At 40.2% G+C, this 19,979-nt stretch overlaps 1 protein-coding gene across 1 annotated transcript; it reads left to right on the forward strand.

Annotated features, from left to right (window-relative positions):
- Positions 1-567: 567 nt before the first annotated feature.
- On the forward strand, positions 568-19,298 carry elmo2 (engulfment and cell motility 2). The gene is made up of 23 exons (XM_061069788.1): positions 568-788; positions 4,106-4,174; positions 4,290-4,385; positions 4,885-4,925; positions 5,856-5,928; positions 6,024-6,074; positions 6,658-6,827; positions 7,016-7,115; positions 7,334-7,485; positions 8,716-8,794; positions 12,064-12,099; positions 12,467-12,517; positions 13,183-13,305; positions 13,524-13,643; positions 13,778-13,882; positions 13,970-14,078; positions 14,347-14,483; positions 15,411-15,574; positions 15,816-15,928; positions 16,018-16,125; positions 16,238-16,320; positions 16,433-16,510; positions 17,320-19,298. Exons 3-23 carry the CDS (start codon positions 4,308-4,310, stop codon positions 17,518-17,520), a joined length of 2,172 nt encoding a protein of 723 aa, XP_060925771.1. The 5' UTR covers positions 568-788; positions 4,106-4,174; positions 4,290-4,307; the 3' UTR covers positions 17,521-19,298.
- The last annotated feature ends 681 nt before the right edge of the window (positions 19,299-19,979 follow it).

Here is a 19,979-nt window from a genome sequence, read left to right on the forward strand (position 1 = left end):
TATCAATGTATAAAATCGGACACATTTAGGGAACTGATATCCACGAGTGTGTGGGATTTAGTGCAGCTTGACTGAGATGATTGGGACTTTTTTATCTTGGTGGAGTTTTGTGCTCTACTGAGTGTCATCCCAGTTCCTTTTCTTTGAGTCGTGTACAGCTGTGATCTTCATGATCACGTCACAAAATGACCACGAGAATGAATAAATACTGAGCATGATATATTAAATGGGCTTGAATGACACAAAGTCTCAATGCACTGCAGGTTTCCACATCTCTGTTTAGCTTGTCTCAAGGGAACTCATGAATACAGGCTGTTAAACATATTGATCATCTCCTGCTGCACCTTAACAAGTCAGTCAGTGCAGGGGGACAGATGGACAGATGGCTCCCAGCTGCAGCCCAGTGACAGGACAAAGGTGTCAGTCTGAGGGTGGACACATGATGCAGGTGATACATTTACATTGCGTCCCGCCTACAGGGCGTGGAAAGAGTCTCCTCTCCAAAACTATTCCACCGGGGAGGGCGGGACACTGAGGGCATCATCATCACCATCGATGGCCCGTCCACAGGCTGAGTGTGAATCCGAGCATCGACATTAACAGCAGCGTTGAGCCACACAGCTGATCGGAGCCCAGATCCAGACAGGAGTCTGGACACGATGTGAAGCAGACAGGCTGTGGCTGCACTGCAATGGAGGAGCAGACGCTGGACCGGACTGGGTGACTGGAAACCATTAGCCGCCTGGTGGGGATCGACGCTGCCGCTGCTGGCTGCAACACACGAGTGGGTGAGCTGCTGTTTAATGTGACTTCTGTCCCCGGGAGGACACGGAGCTGTCTGTCTGTCCGGGTTAGCATCTGTCCAACGCAGCGCCATTAGCAGGAGCTATGATTGATCCAGGCTGAACACGCAGCCTCCGCCTCACCAGTGTGTGAGCTGCAATAGATCCAGATCAGCCCGATCCATCTCCCATAAGCAATAATACATTTAGATAAGCCCTTGTTAACGCTTCCTCCACAGGAGAAGTGTGGTGGTGTGAGCTGATAGCTAACGTGAAAGGATCATAACACGCAGGATGATCGATTCATGTAAAACACAAACAGACTCGAACTGTCATCGCCACAGTGGAATGTGTGTTACACGTGTGGGGAGGATAAAGCAACACAGTTGTTTTTATATCCACTAACGGAGCAGCCATTCCTCCTAATGAGCCGCCACAGGGGGGCGCCACTCCGCATATTCAACAAGCTAACAAGCTATCAGAAAAGTTGGGGCTACATCCAGGGAGCGGGAGCGTGTGGTTCGAGCCAGCCCGCACACAGGCACCGAACCTCGGCGTGAGGAGGCAGGTTTAAAATGGCGTCGGAGGCATCCGGGTGGCGGTGTGAGAGGAGCTGGTGGCGGCGACGGGAAGAAGTCGGGGGGTCTTTGTGAGCAGAGGGTCCTCGGATCACACTGTGGCATTTCTATTCAGCCCGCAGAGCCTTAGCAGCTGTTGCTAAGCTACCACCCATAGCTGCCACAGCGAGAGAGAGAGAGTGTGGAGGAGAGAGAGCAGTGATCAACAGAGTCACATTCACACTGGGATGCCATGCAGCAGGAGCCCAGTGTGGAGGATGTGGGGGAAAGGGATCTGTTTAATATAAAATAATCCTAGTGAGTGTGTTTCATCTCAATTGTACAAATGGTTGTTTTCTTTACTCTGGAATTGGTCCTTTATATTTAAATACTTTATGTTGACATCAGGAGCGGGTCCTCTGACAACTGAAGGCTACCACAGGTTCTCCTTAATGTCTGGAAGGGGAGGTGTGAGGTGTTCAGCTGCAACATGCAACTCCACCACTAGATGTCACTAAATTCTACCCACTGAACCTTTCAACACACGTTAAGACAAGTTTATCTTATAGCAATTATTGTAGATTTACATTGGGATGTTGGTGCACCATCACATTCCACTGGGACACACAAATAAATCTGAGTCAAAACTAATGAGTATTTAGCTCTTGTATGGGAAATCTGAAACATTCCGAGTAGCTTAATGTTCAGATGTCAATACAAAAACGTTTTATTATGGTTTAGTTTGGTGAAGACGTTGAGTCAAACTGTCATTTTCAGTTTTATTCTCTGATCCGCTTTGTAATACTTTGGATGGATCCTGATGTTAAAATGTATTTGCGGTCTCAACAAGTGTGTTTATATTATTAGCTAGAACGGCACTTAGTTGAGCTCATACCTACGTAAGTTAAAAATCCCCTTTGCAGTTTTTAAGACTCCAATGACTGTTTAATAATTAATTATATTTATAGAAAATCCTTTTTTCCCTATCGGATCATATGGACACACGGTCTCCAGCTCCACAATCAAATAAGTGGGCTGCATAAATAATAAGATTGCACTAAATGTCTGTGCAACATTCTGTGAGTTTTCCGCCAGATGTCCGTGATGTAAATTGCAAGTTTGTACAGAAAACTGGGAAACTTTTCAGCAGTTCAGGCTCACAGATCGTTATGTTAGGGCACAGTCTCTCTCCATCAGATGGCTGCTTGGAATCTGAAACCATCTGGCAGCTTTCACTCTGACTCTCTCAGCGGCAGAATCCACCTCAATCTGTTGTGGATGATATTCAGCTCATGTATGTCACCTTATCTCAGTCTGAGTGGGAACGATTTCCCACTGATTTTCAATGATTATGCAGTGTATAGTTGCAGAGATGGTTATATTCGTACTACGGCTTATTTTTTTTTTTTTCTACGGCTTAGAGATATCTTTGTTTGTGAGGACCCATTGTCTGCACTACAATAATAAACGTATACAGATGCAATTTCCTTCAAAGAGTAAAGGAGAAAACAAACATGGTTCTGCTGCTGGAATTCACTGTAATTGGTAAATCTCTAGACTAAAGTCTCTGGCTCAGGCTGCTTGTTAGATTCAGAGGGTTTATTTGACCTGTAACAATCTGGTAAGGATTAAGATTTATTTTCAAATGAGCAGCTGTGAGCCACACAACGTGTTTTGTGTTCTGAAAGCAGCCTAGCTGCAAAGAGCCATTCTTCTTCGCCACCTTCCTCCCAAAAGCAGCAGAGTCTGTCAGACAGCTTCGTTATTCTTCCTCCATGTCAGAGCCGAGGGATCTTTGTTGCCACACACTGCATCCGGCTGTGTTGTTCTGACTCTGTTTTGTCAGCGCTGTTGCTGCAAATAATCAAATAAGTTTGATAAAACAGTGCCCCAGTGAAATGTAATATTAAAAATGAAGCGTAACGGAATAATTATAGCAGTTTGCCTCTCTTATTTGAAAATTAAAACTCTTGCCTGTCTAGTATATGCTCATCATGAGAGTTTGAGCAGATGGCCAGAAGGTTACTACTCATTTAATTCTAATTTGTGAACATCTCAGCTCAGTTTTTGGATGAATACATACAGTTTATGTCTGTCCTTATCTTTTCATTGCCAAAAAAGCAAAATTTTAAGAGCAGCAGAGAATGTTGTAAAAAATCTGAGGTTCCTGATTTCAAATATAAAAGGCAGAAAAAGCAGATTGTATATCCTGGTGTTTTCATGTTTTTTTTGTCAGTTTTACCAGAGAAACAAAATATCTGATGACAAAACTGTTTGTAATTATCTTGACTAAGTTTTCTTTTCTGTGCTGCAGTTTGATGTTATTTTATGTAATATGATATACAGTACATACATGTTACTTAAGTTTTTCATCTTAGATACATTTTTGTGCTATTCTTATGTGGTGTTGAGAGTTGATTGATGACAGGTAAATTACGAACACATGGCGAACACATCTAAAAAGTTTGTGAAGATGTGCAAATAGGGGTTAAGTTTAAGCAATAAAGTGCAAAACATTATGAATATTTTCCAGGTCCATAGCAACACAGCAGACCCAGAGTCCAGTCTGCAGAAGGCTTAACTTAGTCTTGATGTGTGTGTGTGGGTGGGTGTGGGTGGGTGGGTGGATTTTGTGAAACAGTCATGCTTATTGATCCCTTCACAAACAGATTCAGTTCAGAGGAGAGTAAGGGTAGGGATGCAGCAAACTTGAGTGTTTTGGTTTTTGCACTGACATGACCACCATGTTGGTTTGTGTGTTACCAGAGGAGCTGACACAGTGGTTTATACAGCAGAGCTGTGAGAGTGACTGACCCCTCAACACTTCTCCCCTAGGTGATGTATAACCTCTACTTCATATAATCCTCAAGTTAATCAATGATCAGAAAACACAATATCCTGAAACAGTGGAGATGAAGATGTAACACAAATGACTTCTTTCCTTCTTTAGGGTTTTACAGTACCAGCCATGCCGCCCCCTGTTGACATCGTAAAGGTGGCTATTGAATGGCCAGGTGCTAATGCTCAGCTCATAGAGATGGACCAGGTCTGTATTTGTGTAGAATTTAAGATAAAATAAAACTGCTGCACAACAATTGAAAGAAATGAGTATTGCAGAGCTGTGCTAAAGGTATGCAGAATACGGGCAAGTGTGCTGTGGTTGTCATGAAAACAAACGCATCAGGAGAGATAGATGTAGTTTTTTGATGTAATAGTGCCTGTAAATTTGGAGCGTGAGGGTTGCAGGTTGTGTCTCAGTTCAAAATAAATAAAAGGTTATCACCACTGGAACGTATACGAGAACAGTGCATGGTTGAATGTGTCTATTTTTGTTTATTGAAGAATATGTTAAGTCTGTTTTTTTTTCTAGCAGCTTTTGTTTTGCTAGAAAGAAAACATCAATCTAAACAGAGGTCCTCACCAATATGGTTGTTGAGAAACAAACTTGTGAAGTGTTGATATGTCAATCAAACATTTAATCAGAGATTGATGTGTTATTTCAACTATTCAATATTATAATTTTCTTCTTTTCTTTCTTTTTGCAGAAAAGACCTTTGTCCTCAATAATACGAGAAGTGTGTGATGGGTAAGAATTCATCCTCCACATCATTACATTTTACAAATATTCACTTCGACTAAAGGATGAAATTATTAGATCTTGGCTGTCAAAGGTCAAGGTCACTGTGGCATCACAAATGATGTTAATGTTTTTCTTGAACATGATATCTTAAGATCAGCTTAAGGGTGTTAAAGATAAAAGTGTGCAGAAATATATACACAGAACCTGCACTGGTTTGCGGAGGCATACAACCACAGAGCGGTAGTTGTGTCTTTATCTTTTATTTTTTTGTTCAATCACCAATTGACTGAATATTGTTAAAATCTTCAACGTGTCATTGCCTTTTGGTTTTCCTCTGTCTCTTAAATAAATTATATGTACAAGATTTTATGTAGATTGAACTAAAAAGACAGTCAGTCTGGTTATTATTATTTTAAGGGCAAAAGGTGCATTGGTCAATTCCGCATAGCTCCTGTTAATAAATCGGAGGACTTATTTGAAAACTGATGATGAGCTGCTGAAAACCACAACTCTCATTGGATTGTAGCTAATCAAATCTAAACAATATAACCTGACTTTTACCTGTACCTTTCTGATTTATGTGTGTTCTTTATTATTTGGGGAAATACTGTCTCACGACTTCAGGTACCTGTGATAGCACCAATTCATCTGCTCTGTCGAGTTCTGTGGGTGGAGATATGCCATCTCCTGATGACTCTGGAAACTGAAAATTCTTTTCACTTCACCGTTAAACACCCACGGAATATTTCTCCTCCACCATCTCTCTGCTCACTGCTTGTGTAAATACGAGTGCTGCAGGGAGGAGGCTGACTCTCTGCAACCTTTTGTTCCTGTGTACTATGCTGCATTTTAAAACTGCTGCATTATGTTCCTCTGAGTTTGTCGTAGATACACTTACAATGAATTATACCTTTTTCTCTCTGTGTTTGTCCTCAGCTGGTCTTTGTCAGGCGCAGAGCAGTTTGCCCTGCGTTATGCTGACGGCCCTCAGCTTTATATCACTGAGCAGGTTAGCCCCACTGTTTTCTCCCTAAACTTGTGTTGATATCTTTGTTAATCGCTGTTGATCTTGTACATAAATTCTCTCTCTATTACCTTTTTTAGAGTCGTGGTGAAATCAAAAACGGGACCATCCTTCGATTAGCCATTTCTCCTGTGAGTGACCCTCCTTCATAGTCCTGTTAAGTTTCAAACTTTACTTTAAACAGGAGAATATTCTAGTAACTAAAGTGTTTGTTCTGTAATTCATATTGTGAAGTAGCTACACAGGGTTTGCACACATCAAATCAAATTCTATGTTTGTGCAGGTCAGTGAAAGATTTTTAAATCCCTTAAATGTGACGTTAGTTTCCTTTTAAGCCACACTGTGTGAGGAAAAATTGTTCGGGGAGATGGAATGAAGGTTTTCTGGAGACTGATGATGTGTTAAGCACAGTTGTTTATTCTGAATACCTGATGCATCAGAGTGACCAGGCAGATGAGCCGTACAGAGAGTAAATGAACACACACTGCTGTTAACAAAATAATTGTGTGACTTGATGTAATTCAAGAAATACAATTTAAAAAGACGATGAAGACAAATCATGAATGTATCACCCAACTTTTCCTCTGTAAAGGCACAAATACATCAACTAACCTGTCGTGAGTGCTTTTGAGCTGAGGCACAGCATCAAACACATCATTCAGTGGTAGATTCATCATAGATGTGAGGTTTCAGTTTTTTCTATCTGGATATCAGGGGCGTGCTGCTCGTCAGCTCCTGGAGAGGATCCAGTCCCACGGCATCGACGCACGCCTCGAGGCTCTGAAAGAGCTCGCCAAGCTGTCTGCAGATCCAACCTTTGCCGCAGAGTTCATCAACATGGAAGGCATCGGGACTCTGGCCCGTCTTGTCGAGAGTGGCACCCAGTGAGCACAGTGTCTGTTTTGTTTTGTGATGACAACGTGATATTAATTCAGTCTGGAAACTAAACTTCCAATGATGTTGTCGTTATTTTTACCACGAGTTTGAAACCTTTTACATGAAGTTATTATGAATTTGGAAGAGGTGAGCTTATGTGCACAGTGAATGACAAACTGTTCTTCACCTCCTTCAGCTTCGGTGAAATGCTGGCCTTCACTCTCACTGCCTTTCTGGAGCTAATGGATCATGGCATTGTGTCCTGGGACCTCATCTCTCTGTCCTTCATCAAACAGGTACCTGCTTCAGCAATAGAGCCATTCATCTGACTCATTCGACTTTCACAGAGACCTCACTGGACAAATCTCCAGTGGGTCCTTTTTTTCCAATCAATTTTCTTTAGAAAAACGTTTTGACTTTTAATGAGTAGAAAAACTTACACAAACACTGAATGAGCTCAGAGTCTGACTTTTGACATTCACTGGGTTAAGCTTCTCCTCTTCCTCCAACTCAGATTGCGGGTTATGTGAACCAGCCAATGGTGGATGTGTCCATCCTTCAGCGTTCTCTGGCGATCCTGGAGAGCATGGTCCTCAACAGCCACAGCCTCTACCACCGAGTGGCCCAGGAGATCACCGTGGGACAGCTCATCGGGCATCTGCAAGTGTGAGCACACACACATGCACAGGGGCTTTCTGCACTCTGATATTAGGGCCGAGGAGTGAATGTGGCTATAAAAAATAAAATTTAATAAAAGTTGCTGTTGATATATGCTCTTGGCATTTTTTTAAGGGGTGCGTTCAGGATTCTTAGATGACCCAGTCGATTTTTATTCTCTCGTTGTCACAAAATCCACTGAAAAGACCAAAACCAACTTGTACATGAAACAGTTGGAATCTATAGTTTCAGCAGATATTTATCAACAGGGATAAATGGTGCAAATGCACAGGAATACTTTCAGCTGGGGATTTATACACATTAAGTGTTCTAGTGAGCATTTACAGCAGCAATAAATGTGAGCTTGATTAAAAAATAAAGTGCGTGCAATAATTCTAATGATTAAGCATCTCACCTCACTATAACGTTTCAGTTACTTAGATATTGTTTGTTAGTGTGATAAATTAATTGTTTGTTTTGGTCTTTTTTTTATATTCTTTATTTTTTTGACAGTTGTTTACAAAAACTTACATCAGCCCAAGGGCAATTTTCTTTCTTCTGCTGTCAACCTTTTTCAAAATTGGGTAACTTTGTACATTTTGGGAGAGGTATAATGCGTACATGTAGAGAAAAACAAATAAATGAATAAAAACAAGCCGAATAAAAAACAACAACATGTTAGGGGGTGATTTGAGCGAGAATGGGATGGAGGTCGGTGAGGCTCGCTAAATCAAGGCAACATTACAGGGTCATTCATTCAATACTTCCACAAAGTCTGGCCTTAGGGGTTTTACATATCTCACCCATTTGCTCCATAATTGGATGAACACGTTTTGGTCTTTTTTATGGTAATACATTTTAAAATATTTAACTTAAAATTGAGAATAACAATTGCTTCAAATTATGGGAATGAAAGAGTGGTGTCTAAAAATCCTGCACTCACCTCAGAAATATTCATAGACTGATAATTAAGATGGACAAGGTGTCTTCGCTTCCTCCTGTTATATCAAAATATCCTGTCTTTTACTTTGGTCCATGTCCCATCAATTAACATGGACGAGGAGGACTAAAGAGGTTTTGGCTGTCATCTCAGCCATCTTAATATTCAGTCTATGGTAGTAGTTATAGTGATAGAGTAAGAATACGTGTGATGTAGGTTAGTTGTGAGCCCGAGCTCTGTGGAGATCTGTGGAGCACGATGCTTCTAACTGGTTGTTATGATGCTTAATGATCTTTCAGGTCGAACCAGGAGATCCAGACGTACGCCATCGCTCTCATCAATGCTCTTTTCCTGAAGGCACCAGAGGACAGACGACAGGTCAGTGAACAGCAGTCACAGAGAAAATGACTGAATACACATCATAGATAGACCTAACTGGAATACTAATACTGTTCAAGTTGCACATTACATTAAAAAAGCCACCCATGCATAATCATTTTACATTTAGTCATAGAAGTCATATTTATTTTCAATACCAGAGAGTTGCCTCACCCTGGTTGCTCGTGTGTGCAGCAGGAGGTTAGTTGAGGCTAATCTCATGGGTAGATGTCTGTCTGCCAGCTGACACGTTGTGGATTCTGTCTGACAGTCATTGCTGTAATGACACACTCTCTTTAAGTAGAACTCACCTTCCCTTAAGGTTTTTACATTTGTTTTGCTGTAGTTATGTCAGAATAGTTCACAGCAGCCCTCCAGCCATAACTGACCGAGTACCATAAGCCATTTTCAGACATGGCAAATGTCCAGAAAATTGGGTCAGGACATTTTCTGGAGTTTGCCTTTGTCATATGAAGACGACAATAGGAGATTGTTTACGTCAGACGTCTTCACAACAACAAGAAAATGTCCAGAACATTCAGATGGGCTTGCTCTGACATTTTATAAGGGTGCTGGCAGGAAAAGTCACCGGAAATTGTCCGTCACAACCGGCTCTGACATTGGATTTTCACTTACTGGCCCCCCCAAATAATTTGAGAAGTGGCTGCTTTCTGTGCATGTCTGAAAGCAGCTACTGTAGCCTATATGAAGAAGGAGTTCAAAGGGGATTCATTAGTTCCGTTAAAGTCAAGGATTTACCTTAATGCCAGTCATGGTCTATCACTTTCTTTACAATGTAGAATGTGTAAACAATCAGAAGGAGATGAATAAAAAAAAAAGAAGTCTGTTTTCATTCAACATTCAGTAACCTAATGTTGAATGTTGAAATTCTATATTCACATTGTTGCAATTTTCCATCTTGATATAAGAGACAGTTTTCTGTATCTGAAATATCTTTGAAACACAAAACAAATGTACAAAAACTAAAGGAGTAAATGCTTTTTAAAATCTGTCACTGAACACTAATGTCTCGTCCCCCTGAGCCGTGCTCACTTTTATCCCAGCTCACTTAGTGCCCTAACGTACTGCAGTGCCTCATCCTGTTTCATGCTGTATTGTCTCCGTCTGTGTCAGAGCGTTTTTTATTTCTAAAAGATGTTATATCTAAGCTAAATATCAATGGGGGGTTTTCTGTCTGTTTGTCTTTGTTTTGATTTTCTCAACAACCACTCAACCTCAAACTCTGCAGGTGTATTACTGATGAAACATGAATGTGCTGCATTGACTATAAAGTTTTTTATATGCTGAGCTGTTGTTGAGAAAATCGACAGACAGTTAATCCTTTGTTTGCTCTAACCTACAAACTGTACTTTGTGTTACCATGGTAACCATGTTTTCTCCTCACTAGAGAGATGAGCCATTTATGATTTCACTGACGATCAGTATTGTTTTTTTGCTCATTGAAGTCTTACTTTATAATGAAACATAAAAGAAAAAACTTCACTAGTATTACTTTAAAATGAAATGATAATGTAGACTGAATTATTTTATTTCATTAAGTGTTGACATTATGCAGTGTGTGTACACTTAAGAGAAAACATCAACTCTATTTATGAATGTGTACTGCGTTGAATGTAACTTTTTAATAATCAGCTCCAGCATCTTTATCGAGCCCCCACTACTTCAAGTAGATGAAATAGTCATGTGTTGCGTGTTATTCGGATTCACTGTGAAAGCTGTTTTGGCTTCAGTAAGTGTCAACCACCACTTGACATAAAATGTATGGGAAATTAGGTTGAAAAATGATTCTGGTAAAAATATTTGTTATCCATCATTTTAAAATGATCTATCAAGGACAGTTGTCTTTTCATGTTGCTGCTCTTGACCACTGGAGGGTGATCTGAGTCAGTTCTAGTGAGTTAAATACAGCACATACTGTCTGGCTCATTGAGTGAGTTTACAGCTCATTCAATACACAAGTTACTGTTAAATTTCTTCTCACTTATATAATTTTCAAAGAAGTGACGTTTGAAAATTGGTCTGAAAGTCTTGCGGCAATGTATAATTTATTTATGTATTTATTTCAGCCTTTATTTTACAAGCTTAGTCCCTTTGAGATGAATACAATCTTTTACAAGGGAGACCTGGCCAACAATCGCAGTATCACAGTTTAAACAGTAAAAGTATTTAACAGACAAACACATGGTAACTAGAATCACACTCCAATAGTACACTCCTCCACCAAAGCCCGAACAGTCCCCTCGTGAAACCACATTAACATTCACTGGATCCAGATCTTCATTTGGATTTACAGCAAATTTCACACACTCATAAATATTAGTCTTTCAAACATACTTGATCTTTCGTTTCATCAAGCTGCAAAAATAATGATGGAAAATGCTAAAAAAAGGCCCCACTCTCTGAGCTGGATTCTTTACCAAAATTGAATGGGTTACTTTTCCAGTTCCGTCCAAACTTTGGGAACAACAAATTGCAAATAGCTGTTTGGTTGTCGCTCCACTTTTGTGCCTTTCATATTATCCCCAACTTATCAGGGGCCTTTACCAGAATATTTTTTCGTTATCCAGCTTCTCTTAACATAACATCTGTCAACCTGATTTCCTGTACTATGAAGCTGGTTATTAACAGTCTTAGCAAACGCCGGCTTCTCTTATCCAGCTACAAGCACGTTCGTGTGACCGGGGTGACATTGTCTGAACTAAGAATTAAGTTTTGATATAATATAAGAAGGAATGCAGGTTGAATCGGTAATAACGACTTCCAATAGGGACTTTCAACACAGTGAAATATAAATGATGATCACAGAAGTAGAAAAGCAAAGAAGCCTGATCTTAAAAGAAGTAGCCCAAATATTAACTGTGAATAATATGAGAAATTTACATATTGCTTAGTAGCCTGTTTAATTTTTATTTTTTTAACATTAAGTGATGTCGGACTTTTTCTGCTGCCACTGCAGAGAGGAGAGATGAGCAGCAGTAAATGTGTTAAACCAGAAGTTACTTTGTAGTCGAGGCCCCGTGGCTCCATGATTATCATAAATATTAATAAAAATATCCCCTTCTCCTCAGAGGGTTGTTTAAAGCATGTAAGGTGACTTCGCGTTCTTATTCGACGTAGTGCTGTTCTATGTCTGTATTCTGTTGCATGCTGTGCCAGTGATGTATCCCTGTATCTCATGGTCCGTGTGTGCACTTTTTGTTTCCATTACTGTTACTCCCATGTCCCTCCTCCCTCCCCTCAACCCGTAGGAGGAGTATACTAACCCACTGGAGCAGCACCTCACTGTGAGTACACATCCCGCAGCATCTCATACCGGCCTCTCCACCCCACAGCCCTTCTCCTCCCTCACTCTCTCCTGGTGTTTCTGAGTCATGAACAGCCGCTGTGTAATCCATGCAAATTGAGAAAGAACCATAGCTTGCTCCAGCAGCAGACAGACTGTGTTGACATATTGAAGTTAGACCGTGTTGCCATGTATTAGGGAGGGAGCTCAGAGTTCAAACCAGAGATAGAGATATAGCTTCAGGATGTTGCTACATTTCAGTAATCGTTTTAAATTCCCATTTTATGTTGGTAGATTTAAAGTGAGGTCTTTCCACTTTTCTGCTCCTTCTGACCTGTGTGTTGGATTATTGTGTCTCTTCCTCTCAGGAAATGGCGAGCACTTTGGCCCAGAAACACTTGCGATCCATCATCCTCAACGTGAGTATAAAGTTAATGCTCTGCTCCACTGGCTGTTAAGCTTCCAGACAGCTGTGAAATACAGGGGTGTCAATTTTAAGACACTTTGTATCTAGTCACTACTAAAACTCTGGAAAACTTTATAAAAATACAGAATACTTCTCTCCTGCCTTCTAGGGTTTTTTGGTCATTTGAGGTCTGAAAGTACAAGGCAGAGAAAGCGATAAAGCTGTACTCACTCGGGGAGCTGTGACACAAAACCAGCAAATGTGATCTGGCATTAAGATCCATGAAGTGGAACAGAGTCTGCTCTGAAAATAATTCCTTTGGCACCAGCTCATCTGGATGTGGCTGCAAATATTAGCGAGAAAGACGCTGCAGTCCTGAGTCCCGGAGCCAGAAACATTACTGCAGCCCTGCACGCTCTGACGGAGGATTTAATGAGACCTGGTTTACTGCTCTGTTATCGCCTGTTAAGAGGCAGAATTTTAAAAATCATTTAATATTTACTTGACCGACAATTGCACATGCTCTTCAGCTCGTTGAAGAACAATCGATCAGGCTTTTAATTTGACATTCTAGAGGTATATTTGTTATAGTGCTCTGTGATTTATTCATCGGCTGTTGGTGCACAAATTGCAACCTATGTAAAGATTCCGTTCCTAACTGAAGTTCTCCTTTTCTAGCATGTTATAAGAGGAAATCGACCAATTAAAGCTGAAATGGCACACCAGTTGTATGTGCTGCAGGTGTTGACCTTTAACCTCTTGGAAGAGAGAATGATGACCAAAATGGATCCTAATGATCAGGTAAAGACTTTTTTTAAGTTTCTGTTTCTTTTCTTAATGGTGATTAATCCTCTTGAAACTGATTCCTGCACTGCTAAGTCCAACAAAACAATTATCTTCTCCCCCCCCGCCCAAAATGTGTCCTGCCATCTACATTTTTTTGCTTCTCACTTAATGTTTTTCGGCAGTTCAATTCAAACAACTGTCTGTTGATGTTATGTCCTCTTGTTTTGGCTCAGACCCAGAGAGATATCATCTTTGAGCTGCGTAGGATCGCCTTTGATGGAGAAAATGACCCCACGGGCACAGAGAAGAGAAAGGCCATGTACACCAAGGACTACAAGATGCTGGGTTTTACTGTGAGTCTCCACATCTCAGGTGCTTCTGTTTGGGGAGATAAGACTTGTAAAACTAGAAATATAAATAGATAAAAACAGAGAAAAAGCATGTTTTTAACAGCTTTATTGTCTCCTCATATTATTTCTGTGTTAAGAACCATGTGAACCCAGCGATGGATTTCACCCAGACTCCTCCAGGGATGCTGGCTCTGGACAACATGCTGTACCTGGCCAAAGTTCACCAGGACACGTACATCAGGGTTAGTTCTGGCCTTGGGCATCACTTCTCACAGCTCACAAAGGCGTAGAAGTCAACCACACCTAACGTGTCCCCTCACTCCTGACAGATTGTCCTGGAGAACAGTAGCCGAGAGGACAAACACGAATGTCCCTTCGGCCGGTGTGCCATCGAACTCACTCGAATGTTGTGCGAGATCCTCCAGGTTGGAGAGTTACGTAAGTAGATGTGTGTGTAACAGGAGATGTAGCTCTTGTTCTTTTATCAAATCGTTGTCTCGAAATGGGATAAACACGTGTCTAGTGTCCTAAGGGTAAAGAAACAAACCTCATTACTGCAATGTTCACCGATCGATTTCCTGGCCTGGAAACACTCTCTGACCTTGTTTTATGTCTCCTTCTATACTGCAATCTTCGAAATATGATGGAGGATTCTTCTTTCACTCCAATTTTTTCATTATGCAACTGAAATCGTTTCTTTTCTTAGCTAACGAGGGCTGCAACGACTACCACCCAATGTTCTTTACCCATGACCGGGCGTGGGAGGAGTTCTTCTGTGTCTGCATTCAGCTGCTTAATAAAACCTGGAAGGAGATGAGGGCCACAGCCGAGGACTTCAACAAGGTGTGGGAACAAAGAACTCACAATTTTCATATTTATATATGTGTTTAAATTTCCACCCTAACTTTCATTGTATACTTAGGTGTTAACTCAAACATCACAGATATATAGCACAGTGTCTCCGGAAGGTAATAATGCCCCATTCACTGTGTGCTGTAGATTTGATTTTTAAAATTATAACCTGTAGCCAAATTGTTTTCAGGTGCATCTATGTTTGCATTAATTTTCCTTGAGTTGTGCTGAGAACTTGGCTGGAGTCCAACTGTGTCAAATTGAGTAGTCAAGACATTTTTAAATATAGTTTCGACATAGTTTAGTAAAGCACCTGTGTAGATAAGGTTCCGTATTAAATGTTAGTCAAACATGAAGTCATGAAGTTCAAGGAACCCTTTATTGAATTGACAGTCCAGACACTTGAGTGCCTTCGCCAAAGCGCAGACTTAAAGCTGACAGAACATCTGTACAGAGACCTGAAGTTGATCCAGACACTTTATCTGATCTAAGCTCAAGAGGATGTGGCAGGAAGAAAGAGATAAACTCTCTCAATCCTGGTGTGCTAAGTTTGAATAGACCTGCCTATTAAGACTAAAGCTGTGGTTGCTACCTAAGAGACTTTTAGAAATTACTGAATTGAAGTCTGAATTCAAAACTCTTGCTAATATATGTTCTCAATCTGTCATTATAGGTAACTGCGTGTTGATTGATGGACATAAATGGCAATTATATACATTTAAAATTAGATCTTATCTAAATAATGACACCTTTCGATAGGCAAAGACTTCTCATTTTGAAAATAAGGGTTCTGTGAATTGTAGCTCAAGAACCTTCATGGTTCACTGAAAACCATGGCAAGCAGATCTGAAAATGTTACTAATCACGTCTTTTCCTCAATCATTCTTGTGTGCGCCCGTGCGTGTTAACCGTGCCCAGGTGATGCAGGTGGTGCGTGAGCAGATCACCAGAGCTCTGGCCATGAAGCCGTCATCTTTAGACCAGCTGAAGAATAAACTGAGAGGCCTCAACTACTCAGAGATCCTGCGTCTGCGGCAGTCGGAGAGAATGAGCCAGGATGACTTCCAGTCTCCACCTATCATGTATGTCTGTGTCTATAACACAATCTGTATTTAACTGCTATAGCCTTAAGCTGTTTGTTTCTACCATCCCTGGACATTCACAAGAGTGGAGTTTAACTAAATGGTTAGAGTATTGCATCATTAGCAAAAGACTGCTGCTCAAATCCATACTCAGCTCTATAAGTGTAATGTAGATAGTATAGTGTCGTACACATTTGTGTGCGTGTGTGTCTGTGTTGCTGAAGCTGTGTTTGTGTCACAGCGAGCTGCGAGAGAGAATTCAGCCCGAGATCTTAGAGCTCATCAAGCAACAGCGATTCAACCGGCTGTGTGAGGGAAGCTGCTTCCGTAAGCTGGGGAACCGCCGAAGGCAAGGTATAAATCCGCCATCAATACCGTCACTGTGCTTGTTACTGCTGCTGTTGATTATCTGCTAAGCTGTGGGTTCCCTGTCTCGATTGTAGAGAAGTTTTGGTTCTGCAGACTCTCTCTGAATCACAAAGTGCTGCACTACGGGGACCTGGATGAGTCGCCTCAGGGTGAGGTGCCTTTTGAACTCCTCAGTGACAAGAGTAAGACACATTCAAACCCTTTTTTATGGCTTAATTTTTCAGTAACAAACCTTTTATATCACATAGTCCTCAACAGACCATAGATTAATTGTGTTTTTTGAATTCCTCATAGTTCCCGTATCAGATATCAAGTCCGTGGTAACTGGGAAAGACTGTCCTCATATGAAAGAAAAAAGTGCTCTCAAACAAAACAAGGTAGTATTATTGTTACTTGTTTTCTTCTTGTCATTCGAGTTGTTCTCTCGATTTCTTTTTTTTTTTTTACTGTGACCCAGTGTAGATACAAAGTTTTGTGTGACTTTCTCAGGAGGTGCTGGAGTTGGCCTTCTCTGTCCTCTACGATCCCGATGAGACGCTCAACTTTGTTGCACCAAACAAGTATGAGGTAAGCTCTGCAACACTAAGGCTTAAAGCTGCACTACTCCGTGTTGTTGGCACCTTTTTAGCCTGGTAAAATCAAACCGCCCTTTCCCCCTTGGTGTGAATTGTTTTGACTGTTGCAAATACTGTAAACAAGCTACGTATCCTTAATCTAACCCAACGTAGCCAAAGAAACAACAGGTTTAGATTCAAGTCCAGATACAAGGTTAGATATAAATTTAGATACTCATTAACTGATTCCGATTTGAGCAAATTAACTTTAAGTGTGGTAACGATCCAATATGATGAATTGGAAAAAAGAGCTAGAAAGTATCATCACCTGACTCCTCGGTTCTCCTCAGCAATATGGACAATTTTATATTGTGTGACGTCTTTCAGCTATTTTGCTTTACCAGTTCATAGTTTGTCTGTCAAAAAGACCTTAGAACCCACTATGCAGCACAACAGTTAACAATGTTAGCAACTAGCTGAACATAGCGGAGTAAAGAGGATATATTGGATCTGCATTCATCAAGTGGCCATAAAAAGCAGTGAACGATAAAAGTGCTTCTGTCTGATTTATATTTATAAATGAGCAATCCTTTGTTTAAATGTAGTGGAGACTTATATGGTCATATGTGAAATGTTGTGTTTCCAGCTCCAATTTGACAAACTAATCGCCTTTATCTATAATTGCTTGTACAAATCAACTAACGGACAGACACACAGTTATAATCTATATGCTGTAGCTCGCGACACATGTTGTGACAAAGAATTCTTCATCCTTAATGTGTGTGTCTGTATTGTGCTGTGTGTTTTTTTTGTTTGGAGCAGTACTGCATTTGGACCGACGGCCTGTGTGCGCTGCTGGGCAGAGAGATGGGCAGCGACCTCACGCGCAGTGACCTGGATACTCTCATCAGCATGGAAATGAAGCTCCGCCTCCTCGACCTTGAGAACATCACAATCCCGGAAGCCCCTCCCCCTGTCCCGAAGGAGCCTAGCTCGTACAACTTCACCTACAACTACAGCTGAGATGTGTGTGTGTGTGTGTGCGTGGGAGTGTGGGCGCGAGTGTGCATTTTCGCTGCATGTGTTTGTTTGTTCAGGATGAGGATACTTGCTCTGTTGACGAGTTTACCTGCAAGTATTTCCCCCAGAAAAGGCTACTTTTGAATATTACTTTTCACATCATCGGAGCCTTCGGTTCGTCTCTGTGTTCTTAATGCCGTATGGTTCATATAGAAGAAATGTGTTTATAGCTTCAGAGGGAGGTCAGAGGTCATGGTTCTTTTACAGAGAAGTTCTCCTGGAGCTGGTAGAGATTTAGTGATTGGATCTTATTTATCAGTTTAACACTCTGTTCCTCATTGTGCTGCTTTCTGATGGTTGAGCAAGAAAAATCAAAGAAACAAATGTATCAGAGAAGAAGGGAAAGAAGCAGTGAAGGTGAAAGGATAATCTGCTCTGCACAGTTTGTTACTATTATAATCTAAATAATTCTGTGACAGAACCGTGTTGGACTACTTATGATTATTTGAATGATTCACTGATATACAGATTAATGTATCTTATACAGATTGATGTATCGTTTTCTCTATAAAATTTAGAAACCTTTAATCAAACAGAAAAATGTATTAATAATCTAATGATAGATTGAATCTAAAAAATCATGGGAAAATGTGAATCACTTTCCCCACAGCCCAATTTGAAAATAATGAGAGTACTTGTTTTGTTTCAAAGCCCAAAGATCTTCAGTGCGCTGTAATGAAATCTAAAGAAAACCAACAGAGTCATATTTAAGAAGCTGAAAAACTATAAACTAACTATATTTCTAACACTTTAAATGTACCATTAAAAATAATCATTATAAATGATGCTGATGCTTGCTCTCGTCGTTATAGTTTGACTGTAAAGTACATTTTAGGCTATAGAACAGATTTGACTCACTGCACTAATACGATGTGTGGAGAGGTCCAGCAACTTGTCTCTGTAGTTTTTAATGATAAGTGCTGTAGGGGAAAAGAACAGGAGATGCTCAGGAGAGGGCAAGTTAGGCTCTTTGGGTTTTCACTGAAAACTTGTCCCAAGGCTGTTAATGGGTCATGGAGAAAGTCGGGAGGGTTCATTTTGTTTAGTAACTTTACAGTTATTTCACACATTGGCAAGAAAAAACAACTAATACATGTAACTGCTTCACATTCTTATCAAGAGATCTTTTAATTGTCTCCTAATCCACTGATCAGTTAACTGACTAATACATATTCACTTTAAACTAAATACAGTAACTGTCGTTTGTTTACTCATTCATGCTGCCTCACTTTGTTTTACTCACTTTTCTGCTCCGAGTATTAAAACTTTTTTGTAGTCATTTTCAATAAAATGTCAATATATCCCACTGAAATGAAACTATCCAAGTAGGTGAAGACTCATGAAGATGCTCTTGCTTATCACACGTGTGTATGTTTTGTATTTATGTGTATGTGTGTGGATTATGAGATTTTGTGTCTTTTGTGTTAAGAGATGTAACAAAACTTTCATGATAAAAGTCAGGATCAAAGCTCTGACATCCAACACATAAGAACCTTTCTTTTCCAATCATAGTCACTGCATTGCCTTATCAAACACTCACTAAATATTTTGCGCATCATTAGCATTCATAAGCAGTATATGAATGGTTTACTGTAATACACAAAATCACACAATATAATGCAGTTGTAGCCAATAGCAGGAGAGTATTAAGCATTTATAAATGTTTTTATTAACAACTTTAACTTTTCTTTTGAACATTTATTGATATACATATATTAACACAGGTGTATTAACAAACAATGAACATTTGATAACACAGCATATATCAGTTTTCAAAATTTGTTATTTATTGATATATATATATATATATATATATATATATATATATATATATATATATATATATATATGCATTTATTAGCTGGTTAGCTGGTTCGCATATAAACAGCAGGAATAAAGCTAAAGAAAATATTTAGTTACATAAAGATGAGATGTCAAACATTCATGTAGTGTTTGATTTATATGTGCTACAACTACATGATAGTGTGCTGTAAACCATTTATTCATTGTTTATACGCTTGCTAAAGTGTTATATTGGGAAAGATAATACAGAGAGTTACGTGGTATTGTTCAGCTGTACAGTGGTTTTGTTTGAAGCAAACTTACTTTTACATTCCAAGAGTGTTTGACGCCTCTGGTGTTTGAATTAATCAGCATTCTCTAAGCTCGGATTTAGACTTTTTATCGCGCTGTGCGCAGGCAGAGCAGAATTCAAAGGGACTAAGGAGCAGCTCGGTTGGTCTCTTTTAGTCGATGTGCCAGATTTACTGCCCTCAAATGAATGGAAGCTGGTCAAACACAGCAGAGGGACGAGGCCGTGGGCATCAGGAACTCTTAGTATGGCTCATATGAGCAGTCAGAGTCGTGTACTTTGTATACAGTGGTCTCGATTAGAGTTTTAA

The sequence above is a fragment of the Limanda limanda genome, chromosome 4 (genome assembly GCF_963576545.1).
Source record: "Limanda limanda chromosome 4, fLimLim1.1, whole genome shotgun sequence".
NCBI lineage: Eukaryota > Metazoa > Chordata > Actinopteri > Pleuronectiformes > Pleuronectidae > Limanda > Limanda limanda.